At 52.1% G+C, this 13,088-nt stretch overlaps 1 protein-coding gene across 7 annotated transcripts in view; it reads right to left on the bottom strand.

The window, feature by feature from the left end:
* MYOCD (myocardin) overlaps positions 1 to 13,088 on the bottom strand; it is a 472,295-nt gene that overhangs the window by 18,685 nt on the left and 440,522 nt on the right. For all 7 annotated transcript variants that reach the window (XM_048818177.2, XM_048818179.2, XM_048818181.2 and 4 more), the window contains 2 exons: positions 8,437 to 8,612; positions 4,839 to 4,964 (listed from right to left, as the gene is read on the bottom strand). In XM_048818177.2, coding sequence (XP_048674134.1) covers positions 4,839 to 4,964; positions 8,437 to 8,612 — 302 coding nt within the window. The remainder of the gene's footprint in view (positions 1 to 4,838; positions 4,965 to 8,436; positions 8,613 to 13,088) is intronic.

The raw sequence follows: 13,088 nt of genomic DNA, 5'->3' as shown, positions 1-13,088 counted from the left end.
AGCTGGAGTTGGCTAAGTGATGACATTCACATGTATGAATTTAGAGACCTGGAACCAGAGGATGGGAATGTCTGTACTCCTGTGGACATTCTGAGCTAAGAATTTAAAAGTTCTACACCAAAAAATTAAAAATTACGTGCACATTATTTTAAAATTTTACAAGTTTTATTTGTCAAGGCCTGGGCCTGCCCCAGAAACACCCTGGGGCCCTGCCCCTCTGCACCAGGCGCACCAGGTGTGGGGCAGGCAGGCTCAACCAGGCAGGATCCAAGCATGTAGGGGCTCAGTGTGGGAGGATCCAGGTGTGGGGCGAGAGGATTCTGTGTGGGACAATCTGGGTGCAGGCAGCTCAGTGGGGGGTCTAGGTGTGGGGGGATCTGGATGCTCACAGGCTCGTTGGGGGTGTTCCAGGTGCAGGGGCAATGGGACTCTGCAGGGGCTTCCAGGTGAAGGTGGTTGGGGCTCAGCAGAGGGGTTTGGGTGTGGGGGAGTGGGGCTTGGTGGGGTGGGAGTCTGGTGCAGCTAGTTGGGGGTCTGGATGTGGGGGCTCAGGGTGGTGCAGAGACTGGGGCATCATGGTGGGGGTTTGCGTTGAGGGAGCTCAGTGGGTGGTGGTCTGGGTGCAGGGGTGGGGGTCCAGAGGCAGAGGGTCTGTGTGAAAGGGGGCTCCAGATGCAGGGGTTGAGGTTCAGTGGGGTGGGGTTCAGGTATGGAGGGCTAGGGGAGTTCTGAATGTACATGATAAGGCTTGGCAGGGGCGTCTGGGTATGGGAGGTCCGGATGCATAGGGGTTGGGTGGATGGGGGAGCAGCTGCCTGTACAATGACTCCTCCCCACACAGTTGAGGAGCGATGGGGGCAGGAAGCAGGGGAGGATGCTGAGCTTCCTGCAGCTGCGGGAGGTTTCTGTGGGTGGGTCTGACACAGCCCCAGACACTCCTTGCAGGGGAAGAGGAAGTCCTGTCTTCTCCTGCCTCCAGCCCAGATGGGACTAGCATCTGATCCTGGCTCAGGATAGAAGCCACTGGCTGGGGTGACCCCAGCCCCATGGTGATTTAGCTCTCTGCCAGCTGCTCCGGGTGCATGAAATGATGTACCTGCTGTGCTAGGGAGTGGTGCGTGACTGCTCTTGCAGCTTCCCTTTGCTTCCCTGTCAGAAAGTCATTTTTTCTGCAGGAAAGCAAAGAAATCTGAATTCTGCGCATGAGCAGTGGTGCAGAATTCCCCTAGGAGTAATGTCCTGAGCCCAGCACTGTCACCTGATCCTAATGGTGAGCCCCAAGTGGTCCTTCCCCTCCAGGGCTCTGCCTACATGCCAAGGCCCCAAATCTGGAGAGCACTCCTGTCTCTAAGTGACAATCACCGAAGTGACGCACCTGCTTCCAGTCACACCAGATGAACCAATAGTATCCAAGGAGCTTCCCTTTTATCTTGAATTTTGCATTCCTAGTTTGTATTCTTTTCCCTCTCCATGTAGCTGGTGGGGCTATCTAATACTCAGAACCTAGAGAATTGCCCACATTGAGACTGTGTCAGAATTCAATATCCAGGGCTTCTCGCAGGGCACAATTCTACTCCTTGACCTTCATGGTGGCTCTTAAATGGGATCCACTACGGCGTTCCATTCATGCAGGGAGAGCAGCACACCAGCCCTGGGGTCTCCTGTGCAGAGCAGGACAATAATTGGAGTTTTCACTCTTTTGATTTTAGTGCTTCCATTAAAAAATCCCAGTGTGCAATTATCTAGATCATTAAAGTCAATGGAAAATGAGGGGACCTGCAGCAAACTAAGCAGAGATAGTCCCCATTGTCTTTCCTGAATGAGCAAACAAGCTTTATACCAGGCTTTGCAGTCACTTGGGCATTGGGGATTACAGACTGATTTACAGACTGAATTAGTGCATTTCATTGTACTATAGGGATAACACGTGCACCAAGGACCTGGTTAACTTTTACTAAGTTGCATTTCTCTGGTTAAAGTTCTGCTCTCAGGTCAGCCTGGCAGATTGTGACTCTGATATTCTGCTTCCTTTCCATTCCTGGACCTCCCAGTGGGTGTCCACTAATCATGTTGCATTGGGAGATCTGCCCATGCATGACAGCAGAATAGCATTGAGAGTGTCAGAGGAGTATTATGACTTAATAACATCCTCTCTTCTCACAGCTGTTTGTTCAAAAGGCCTAAATCCTGCTCAGAGATACAGGGTGGGTGAGGCAGTATCTTTTATTGGACCAACTTCTGTTGGTGAAAGAGAAAAGCTTTTGAGCTACACAGAGCTCTTCTTCGTGTCTAATCTAATATCTTGGGACTGACATGGCTACAACAACATTGCATAAATCCTGCTCAGTGAGGCACCAAAAGCTGCTTTCTCTAAAGCAACTAAAATCCTCATCTGAGGCCAGTCCTCTTACTCATCTACTCATTTACATTGATTAGCCTAATTCAACGTACTGCTGGGGGACTGAGAAGTCACACTCACTACGGACTGTGCTGCTCTGAGTGCGAGGAGCCCAGCCCTCTAATGCACTGTATTGAACTCCTCTGTGACCCTGAGGCTTGGCATGCTGATAACTCTAATAAAACAATGACCATGATACTGAGATCCCAGCATCAAGGGGTGAGTGGTCTTTCAGGGCAGCAATGTGTGCTGTGAGACATGTCCCGGGCAGTGGGAACAAGGGGAGTGTTTATGCAAACTTTTCCAGGTGATCCCGGCCTGGGAACAAGCTAAGCAAAGGCTCAGTCCAGACAAGACAGAGGTGGTTCTAGTAGGTAGCATCTGGAGAGCATCTCAGGACTGATGGTCTGGATGGAGGAGCACTGTACATCTTTTATCCTTATGTGGGGTTCACCATGTAGAGCACTTCTGGAGCAGGGATTTCTCTTACATTCCCAGCTGGTGGAGGTGACCAGAAGGGCCTGTTTATGGTTGGTGTGGTGATGGTGGCTGGTATCTCTGTAGACTAGATCACTGCAGTCCCTTCAGCATGGGGGTCCCCTCAAAGACCACTCAGAATCTTGTCCTGGTGCAGAATGTGGCTGCCTGCTTTCTTGGTATTGCTGGGCAAAATAAGGACATTTTGCCTGCAGTTCAGAGCCCACATGGATTCCCTGCTTACTTCTGGATGCCATTCAGGGTATTGGCATTGATCTTTAAAGTCCACTTGCCGAAAACCTCCCTTTCAAATCTCCCCCTACACCCTCCTCTTCAATCAGCCTCCCGTCTCTTCTGCTCATCAAGAATCTTCACATCATCACGCTAGGAGCTGCTGGCCCATATCCTGCCTTGCATTTGTTTCCTTGTCAAGCTCTTCAGGATGGGGGGCCGAGCCAGTCTGTCCCATGGCCTGGGTCCTAGCTGCTCCCTCCCTCCCTCTGCACTGGCTCAGAAGCCACAAACAGACAATGCACTCTCATTTACGGAGCCAAGAGTTGCGTATCTGGAGGCTGGGTGGGGACAGAGCATTTTCTGGGGTTTGCCAGCTCCTGAAGTGCCAGACTGAGTCTCTATGGGTATGTCTGCACTGCAATGCACAAGCCCCTTCCACCGCCATACAAATCAGTCTGACTTGGTCAGCAAGCACCTGGCTTCTAGGACCCTGTTGGAGATGGGTCAAAGCCTGAGTCCTGCTGAGAGACAGGATCCAGCAGTTGTAAACCCAGATTTAAAATGCAGCGTGGACGCTCAAGCATTGGCTTGGAAACACCAAGCACATAAGCCCGGATCCCACAAACCTGGGCTTCGTCTGTAGTGTAGACATACCCAAGGAGGCCATACCAAAAGGACTACAACTATAATGGCTACCAGAGACTTCTGACCCCATTTCCCAGCATGCATTGAGCTGGGGTGGGGACAGAAGGAATCCTGCTGGGCCAAGAGGGAGACTTCTGCATGGGGTGATCTGGACCAAGCAGTCCATGGACCAATGACAAGTGAGCGCTGCATAGCCCCTAGCAGGGGACAGCCTGACTCAGAGAAACAGCTGAAGTTTGGTTTTGGTTTGGAAGCTGGGTCTCCCTGCTGAGCTGCCATTCCTCCCACAGAGCATTCTGGCTCTGCTGTGAGATCTAGCTGCATGGATCTGGCAGCTCCAGCCCTGCAGTGACAGTATCCTGCAAAGCGGTCTGGCCTGGCTACTAAGAGCCAGCTGAGACTCAAGGAGGATCCCAGGCCAGGGAGCAGTGAGCCTGGTAGGATTGGGAAAGGGTCTGCCCCTCTCAGGGGTGAAAAATAAAATCAGACGACTTTTATTTAAGCCAGCCAGTGCCACAATGCTGCAGTGCTCCCCCTCGGGACTCAGCCTTGGCATACTATCTGCCTGAGATGGTGCCAGGGGAAGGAGCCAGAGCGGGGGAGGAACTGGGAGTCTGTTATTCTGTTATTTTGGGAGTGTCATTCCTTTGCATGGCCCAGTGAGGAGTCACCTTGGGTGAAGACACCAGGTGCCAGAAAAGAACCCATGACCTAGCCCAGCCCATATGAGTAGAGGGGAGAAGCCACTCCTAATATTAGTAATAGCAAGCACCAGAGAGAGAGAGAACAGAGGAAGCGTAAGCCACACCTTGCAGGAGAGGCTATCTATCTATCTATCTATCATGACTGTAATATTCTACAATTATGTGAAATGTGCATTAGTATCAAAATCCACTCTTCCTATGGACAGCAGCACTTTCTGAAGAGACACATAGGTGCCTATGCAGCCTTGGGACAGGGTTTCATTACTGTGGGTTGAAACTGGCTGCTAAAGTGCATTAAGAAAATGTAGCTAAACTTTAATCAGCAAAACTCAGCTAGCCGTGTTGTCATTCTTCGCAAGGCGATGGGGTAGATACGTTACCTTCACCACCGCAGGCACCGGGAGGGGTGGGCTCTGCTGGCCGTTCACCTGCTTCGGGCTTTCACACTGGCTGTTTTGCACCGATTTCAGGTCAGTCACGTTGTTTTCAGAGCTGTGGGAATGATCCTGGAATCAAGAATCAGTCGCCATTAGCATGTGGCACCTAATGTCCAGGAATATAGGAAGCAGCATTAAGAAACATTGTCATGTGAGGAAAAACGTTCCCTCTCTAGTCATGGAGCCAGCACCCTAAAGTGGGTGTGAGCCTCCCGGTGGTCTGTGGCTGATTGGCACGGTGTTGTTGGGGATCCTCCTGAACATGCACTAGCTGCCTGCCTCAGGGCATGTGCGGACTGCAGTGATGGCTCTGCAGCCTCTGGAGCTATCACCTCTAGGGTGGGGCTATCCGTTGAGCCAGGGATATTGTTTCCAGCTCAGGTCGATATACTCACACTAACTCGCCAGAAACCAAAGTGTAGCCGCGGCAGTGGAAGTGGCGGGAGGGGCTAGCCACCCCGAGTATGTACCTAGCATCTCAGATGGGTCATACTCGGGATGACTAGCCCCTTCCTCTACCCGGGCCGCTGCAGCTACACTGCTATCATTAGCTCTGTAGCTGCCTCCAAGCTAGCATGGGTATCACACCTCCAGCTTGTGGTGCAGCCAGACTGAAGTGCTGAACCCGAGAGGCAGGCAGAGGCCCTCGGTCCTGCACTAATGAGAGTGCTGCTGCACAGCCACCAGGCACCTCCAGTGCTCCTCGTACCAGGAGTGAGCTCTAAGCCTGGATCTCACCACTGAGGGTGAAGTCTCCTTGGGCACTCCCATTCTCTTCCCATATTCCAGCCTTGGGAATAAGGGGGAGCGTGGATGAGACCTGAGACCTTCCCTGCTCGGTGTCAAACCCCTTTCACTACCCACACGCAGCCTCCGCACCAGGGCTAGACTGTACATGGGCAGCTGTTGGTATCATGCTACCAGCAATTAAACACTCCAGCGCCATGAGAACCGACGGATTCTGTTCCTCAGGACTCACCCAAGCCACCAAAACCCAGTTTGCAAAGATTGCTCTGTCAAACAGAGGAAACAAACTAAGAGACAGGATGAAATCTTGCTCCTAACTGGAGCCCTGCAGTCATCGCCCTCGTGGGATATCCCACACAGGCAGCTTGCATGTGCAATTGTATCCATCTTCTCCTAGAAGCTTGTTTGGAATACAGTGATTTTCAGTGCAAGTCAGAACAAACCTTCCTGATGCCCTGCCTTCGTTTATATGTGTCTCACACCAATAGCGTTTCATCAGGCCGATACAATTAGACAAACCAAATGGACAATCATTTGGCTACCTGCCATAAGTGCTTGGAAAATTGAGGTACCCGATGCCAAGTACGCTGTGTAACAAAGACATTGGAATGGAGAAGAGTTGCCTAGCCAAGAATCCGTCACTGGCAGGTTAACAATATCTCAGGATCTTTTGCAGAACACCCCAGTGCTCCCTGGGACGACCAGAGACTGATATCCCCCTGCTTTCCCCTGCCTGCAGCCTGTGCACTCAGAGTGGGTCCTGCCCGGGGATCTTGCACTAGCCCATGCTTCACAAGTGGATTTAAAGAGAAAGCACGTTTATTTTTTCAGGATCCTGAGTCTGGGTCCTCATTTGTCTCATTAAGTCCCTGTCAGAGCAAGTTCCCTGGGGACCCTGGGCAAGGCTCATGGAATTGTCCGCTGGGGGCTGCCCTTTCCCCTTGGAGGTTGACAGGGGATGCATGCACATAGCATGGCCTGCAGCTTCATCCCCACAGCAGCTGCTGACCCTCCCTCCCAGGCAGCAGTGCTCTGTGTGGCTCCCGGAGTGGCCTGCAGTCCCCCATTTTCATGGAGTTGATCTCCTTCAAAGGTATTAATTACTGTCAAATGCTGGGGAGATGCTGAGGAAGGAAAGGCCTCCCCCTAGAGCCATGTGCACAGCCACTACCTCAGACTGCAGTTACAGAGACGCATCAAGACCCGGGGACGTCACTCTGGGGGAGCTGCTGACTGACAACCTGCTAGTTACAGCACTGGCCGCACACTGATGCTAGTTAGCAAAGCCCAGCTCTCCAGCTGATTTGTCTGGAGAAGAGCATTACAGCCCCACTGCTAGCCAGTTCTACTGTCTGCTTGTACCCACTCCCCATGCCCCCTGCTGCCCCTTGGGTCTGGAAAGCCTCACCCTTTCAGCCTCACAGCCTTTCAGCCTCGATTCCTCTCCTGTCTGTGGTCTCCAAGGAGAAAAGCTGCTGACATGCTTAAAGCTGCCAAAACTACAAGGGAATCTAGGTGCTACGGTGATACAAATAATAACTACTAACACCGAATGCCTAGTGACCAATAGAAAGGGCAGAGGGGAAGCCACAGCAAAGGCATTTGCATCCTAGAGCAGTAGGGACAGGAAGAAAGATAAGCACTGCCCCCTCTTCTACAGCCAGACTCAGTCAGACCCCCTGAAAGGGCCAGAAATGTTTGGGTAGAGCCTTGCCCCTGTTGAGTGATGGCAGGGACTGGAACTGGACATCAGGCACTGTCACAGCAGAGGCTGTTCATGTGAGTTGCAAGATCGGTGCGTGGGATTCTGCTGCAGCATCTTCCAGAAAGCATCTGGCACCAGTGGAAACTTTGGAAATGCACCGGGCCTTTGCTGCCCCACAGATCCTGCAAGCTACACAAGCATTTGGCCTCTGTTCTTTCCTCCATGCCCACATGACCACACTGCCCATCAGTCACCTGTTCTCACTCTCTGACCTGAATGCCCCTTGCCAGGGCAGGCTGGGCTGGGAGTGAGTGAGCCTTTTCACAGCATGCGGCATCGAGCTAGATGCTCTCTCTCTATCCCTTCCAGCCCAGATATAAAGCAAAGAAATAGATCAAAGGAAGCAATGAAGCAGTTAGGCTCCATGGAGACTCCAGGGCAGCTGGCTGTACAGGAAGGCTGAGCCAGGCAGGCCACATCTCTGCTTTCTTTTAAGCAGCCTGTGCCAGTCTGAGAGCTCCCAGGGATGGTCAGCCTAGGCATTGCTCCCCCTGTCTCCACTCTATATAGGAGGGTACTATGCTAGCTTCCCAAGGCCAGATTCTGCCTCCTTTGCTCACACTGAGCAGAACCTCTCTGAGCCCATTGCAGTCTGTGGGACTCTTGGCATAGGGATGGTCTCCTGAGTGTGGACTGAGATGGAGGCAGAATCAGCCTCCTCCCTAGCAAGCACACGCTTCCCCATGACCATGTGGACGGGTGGAAGGAGGTTGTTTAAAGCCCTCACTTGAAGGTTGCTCTAGGGGGTGCGTGCAAGGGGGAGAGAGAAGAGTCAGCACTGCGAGCAGCTTTCGGGAGGGCTCTGCAGTGCAGCCCCACAGTAACTCAGCAGTAAGTTCCTGAGCCCTGGGCGTCGCTTGCCCAAGGGGATGAGCACTCCTGCCCCCCATGGGGTGCAGAGTATTCCTGCATTCAGAGTGTTGGGTGGATGTCTGAATGCCCTCGCTGGGCAGAGGGGACAGGCTTCCCCAAGCTGGCTCCCAGGGCCAAGTCCTGGCCTGCCCACAGAACACTTTTTTTTTTTTTTACCTGAGTTGTCCCTGATGTGGCAGAGGAAATTGCCTCTGAGTTTTTGGTGCCTGCTGTTGATTCTGTGGAACCCTGCGAATCCTCCCTCCTGGCCTGCTCTGGAGACAGGCCATCATTGCTACTGTCTTCTTCAAAGGCAAAAGCATCAGCTGATTTAGAGAAGCTCCCCTGGGCACCTTAACAAGTGAAACAAAGGCAATGGGTCAGTGGTGCGTAAACAGAGACAGCCATAGCAACGTGTGCAATGAACCATTTCAGCGGCTATACCAAACCCCCTACAATACACAAATCCAGCCCCCAGTACCTGGTGTGGGAGCACATTGAGCACAGCTGAGGAGGGGAGGGTGATTTTGATGGAATGAGCAATAGCCCCTGGGAACAGTGCCCTGATTCCAGTATGGGCATTTCAGATATTCCTGGCTGTGATGTGGAGCTGTATTTTGTGCAGCATCTTTCATACAAGTGTTCAAACATAGGCATCCCATTGGCGTGCCCAAGAAACAACTCCCGGAAAATCATATCAGGTTTTGGTGTCTCTGTGCCCGTTTTATGCCTAATACTCTGTACACATCTGGGCCTTCTAGTAAGGGGCTCACAGAAGTGCAGCTGAGATCTGAGCTGAGATGGAGAGTCCATGAGGGGAGAGGTCAGGCAAGCTGCTCAGACTGCAGGAGCGCCAGAGGACAGTGCCCTGCAGGCTCATGTAGAGAGACAGGGAAGAGCGTCACAGAGGGCAGTAGGGAGAGATTTTGAAAAACCTGCCCCATTGAAATCTCTATGCTGCAGACGGATTTTGGCTTATTCTGGTTATCATCCTTTGAACTGATTTTATTTCAGATGTGTCTGTCTGTTTCCCATTTGTATCCATCTGCTCCAGAGCAGGCTGTGGGGATCAGGCCCTGGAAACTTGGGGCATTTCAATCATTAAGCCCTAATATGTGTCCTCCCAACATGGATGTGCAAAAATACGGAGACCCAGGCTCCTGCTCTCTCACTGGCCTCACTGGGCATGTTGTGGAGGCAGCACACTCATGAGCGACACTCTCGTGGGCAAACGCAGCACAGTGATTCTGCTCCCCTCTAGTGAATGGGATGCTGTTGACTCAGGGTCTTTAGGGAAAGTGGGGGATCCTAGGAACTTGGCTAGGCAATTGGAGCCTGGGAAATAGTGTAATAGACCCCCTACTGCACCAAGTGTAGTCCATGGGAGCTGCAGGTATTCAGCACCTCTGCAAATCAGGTTGTGGGGTTATGAGCCTGAATACAGATTGAGGTACTTAACTGCAGAATAGGAGTGTGGTGTTCATCTCCAAAGAACACCAGGACTGGTAGACTCAGGAAGTAGCTTGGGGTGAGTGTTTCCTACCTAGGTGGTTGCTTTGAATCCAGAGGTATGTGAAACTGTTCTCACCAGAGGGGCTAGTGCCCAGCAGCCTGTGTGAAATGACTGGGGAGGTGGGTCCTCCTCCCACTGGACAAATGTTTAAATCACAAAACCAATGGATGCACTGAGCCTGTCTGGAGCCTCCGCAGAGAAGCCAAGGCGTGAATCAAACAAAGGTCTCAAATCTCCAGGCCCCTCCCCTCCCCTGGCTTCTCTGCACAAAGTACAAAGAGTTGGAAGAAATGCTCCAAATGACTAACTGCGCGTCCGGAATCCCACCAAAGCCTGGTCCAGAGGATTCCCAGGGCAGTGTCCCATACTCAGATGGACAAGAGCTCTTGACCCCAGGGTTGTGCTGATAAGCAAAGTGCTGAAAAAGCAAGGCTATTTTGCAAGACCCCCCTGGAAGGCTTAGGCAGGAAGGTGGGTAACAGAAGGATTACTGCTGCTGTGGTCATATGCTGCCCAATCTTATCATGCAGCTCTGCACTCAGATAGCTCGGGGACAGCTGGGGAAGGAGGAAGGGCTGGGGAAGAGTGGTCCACCTGTCCGTGCTCCAAGCCTAGCAGTGTGCAGCTTCTCACCAACACACTTCGACGTGTTCTGACCTCTGCCTTCTGTCTGACCAGATAGGCATTATCGCCCATTCTCTTTGCACAGGGTGTGTTCTCCGGAGGGAGAAAGCAGATGAGAGACTCCATCATGTGTGTGGAATAGCTTGCTAAGTCACTGGCCCTGCTGTCGCCAGCTATGCACTAGGGGAGCTCCTGGAGTCTGTGCTCATCTGCCCAAGGCACATGGTGGGAGGAAATACCACAGGAGCATTGTTAGTTACCATAGTTATAGGTCCCCCAGTGCAGAGCTTGGCTAAGTGCTGGGCTACGCACTCTAGTGGTCTGGGAGCTGCTCGCCTAGCCATGAGCCGCAGTACTCCTAGCACTGGGCTCGAAGGGCTCCAGTCCCACTAACATTCATGTATCAGGAGTAACACACAAGTGGTTTGGTAGGGCTGCCAGGGTCTCCAGGGTGCAAATACCCTCAGCACAAGGGCTCCAACTATTGGAACAAACCCCGCAACCTCAGCCCCAGGGCAGCCAAGGAGAGGGATAATGAGGTAAACTTGTCTCAGTGGGCTCCTTCCTCCATGCCATCCTCTTGCCTGCAGGGCACTGCCCTGGATCTGCCTGCTGCAGCTGCTGCTGTCTCCCTCCAGCAATGGGCTGTGTTCCCCTCCCAAGGCTGTCAGGTTGTGATTTCCAGGCTGCAGACAGGCTGCGCTCCCTCCAGAAGTGCATGTGCTGCCTGCCTGGCTTCTGCCAGGATCTAACATACTCCATTGCACCCGGTGGGCACCCTGTCTGCACCCTCCCTGTCAGTGCAGGTCACTGGTTCAAGGATTTCTCTGTCACCATAAGCCTTAAGAACTGTTGTGCCAGGGAAGCTGCAGGAGCCAGCAACACCCAGAAACCAAAATTAGGTGTCATGCAGCACAGAATGGTTGTTCTAGGCCTGTTGAAACCAGCTGCTGGTTCTGGGAAGGCCAGGAAAGGGAGCTTTTCTGGTGGGAACCTGTGGAAGCTGATGGCACCTTTTATTCTTAAGATACCATGGGAGGTCTAGGAAGGGTGCGCAGGCAAGGGCATGGAGCAGTGTTGCACCAAAATATGCCAAAAAATAGCCACAGGAGCTTCAAATACTGTGGGGTTTCTGTGATGCCGAGAGCTGACTCAACGGCAGGGTGCTCAGGTGGTGACAATTGCTGTCTTGGTGAGCGCTGTCCTGAGAACTGGGTGACATAGCATGACAGATGGCAAATTATCCACCTTCAGTCTTCCTGCTGTCTGGAGCTTTGAAGGAACCCTATCAAATTCCAACACGTTACCATCCTTAGCCTCATATAGAATCATAGAAGATTAGGATTGGAAGAGACCTCAGGAGGTCATCTAGTCCAACCCCCTGCTCAAAGCAGGACCATCCCCAACTAAATCATCCCAGCCAGGGCGTTGTCAAGCCGGGCCTTAAAAGCCTCTAAGGATGGAGATTCTACCACATCCCTAAGTAACCCATTCCAGTGCTTCACCACCCTCCTACTGAAATAGTTTTTCCTAATAATACAGCTGGGCTGGCAATTAGGAGGCATTTAAATCCCCTCCAAGAGGCGATACACACCAAACAAGTGAGCCGAGGGGACCTCAGTCAGGGACAACATGGCACTCCAGAGCATGGTTGGAATGTGCTGCCTCTTACTTCACGTCTTGATACCAAGGGTCTGCATGGAGCGGGGAGAGGGGAATGCTCGGCTTATCTCTCTTGCTCTCACTGCAATCTGCGGCTATCCATGTTGTTTCATGATCCCATGCCTCTGCTGTAATCTCAGGCAGGATGGTGTTTGCTTGGGGCTGTTTTTAGTGTACTGCGTATTGTCCTCCTGAGTGCATTGGACAGAGTGATGACAAGGACCTGGTAAAAAAGGCTATTAGATCACCCCTCAGCTATGTGGAGCACAGGCAGCCTCCTGTTGCTGGGACATTAGGGATCTAGACTGGCTTCAGCACTTTTCTTTCACCCTGTTGGATGTGATTAGATGAATATGTCAACTATACTTTCCACTGTATAAACATTTAAAATTCCAAGGTTACAGTAAGACAATTTTAAACCCCGTCATTTTTCTGGTATTGCAAAAACAAAAGACTCAAAGTTTCAGAATAGCAGTGTTCCTCTCTGCTCCGTGTCCGAGCCTGGGCTGCAGACCCCCAGGGGAATCATGGACCTGGCAAACACACCGTGCTGCTCCTTTGACTTAGGCATTTTGCTACATAAATCTAAAGGCAAGCACTAACATCATGTCGTGCTGCACAGTTCAGCGCTCAGCATTCAAGAACCCCAGAAGGTTTGTTTAAGGATGTGCCCTTGACTCTGCCCCCTTGTGTCTGAACAGCCAATAAAGGGTAAATTCACCCACTGGTTGCTGTGCCCAGGTGGGATTCACCCCCAGGGCAAGCAAACCGTCTCCTGGTTGTTCTGCTGGGAAGAACACCTTAAACTCATGGTGGGGGCTCCTCTGCCCATCACGGGGAAGTTGTCTAGGAGAGAGGTTAAATCAGTGCATTCCTGGGCACCTTGGCCACACCTCTCCCAGGGCAGTGCCATCCCACTGTCAAGCTGCACCAGCTAGCTCCAAGCCTTCTTAAAGTAGGGATTGCAGGCACCTTCCACCCCTCTGAGCCTGCTGCAGGAAGACTTGCTGTGTCAGGCAGGCTCTCAGTC

This window comes from Caretta caretta, chromosome 14, assembly GCF_965140235.1.
Source record: "Caretta caretta isolate rCarCar2 chromosome 14, rCarCar1.hap1, whole genome shotgun sequence".
In the NCBI taxonomy this organism is placed as follows: Eukaryota; Metazoa; Chordata; order Testudines; family Cheloniidae; genus Caretta; species Caretta caretta.
The sequence above is the reverse complement of the archived record's forward strand: the minus strand, read 5'-3'. Positions and strand labels throughout refer to the sequence as shown.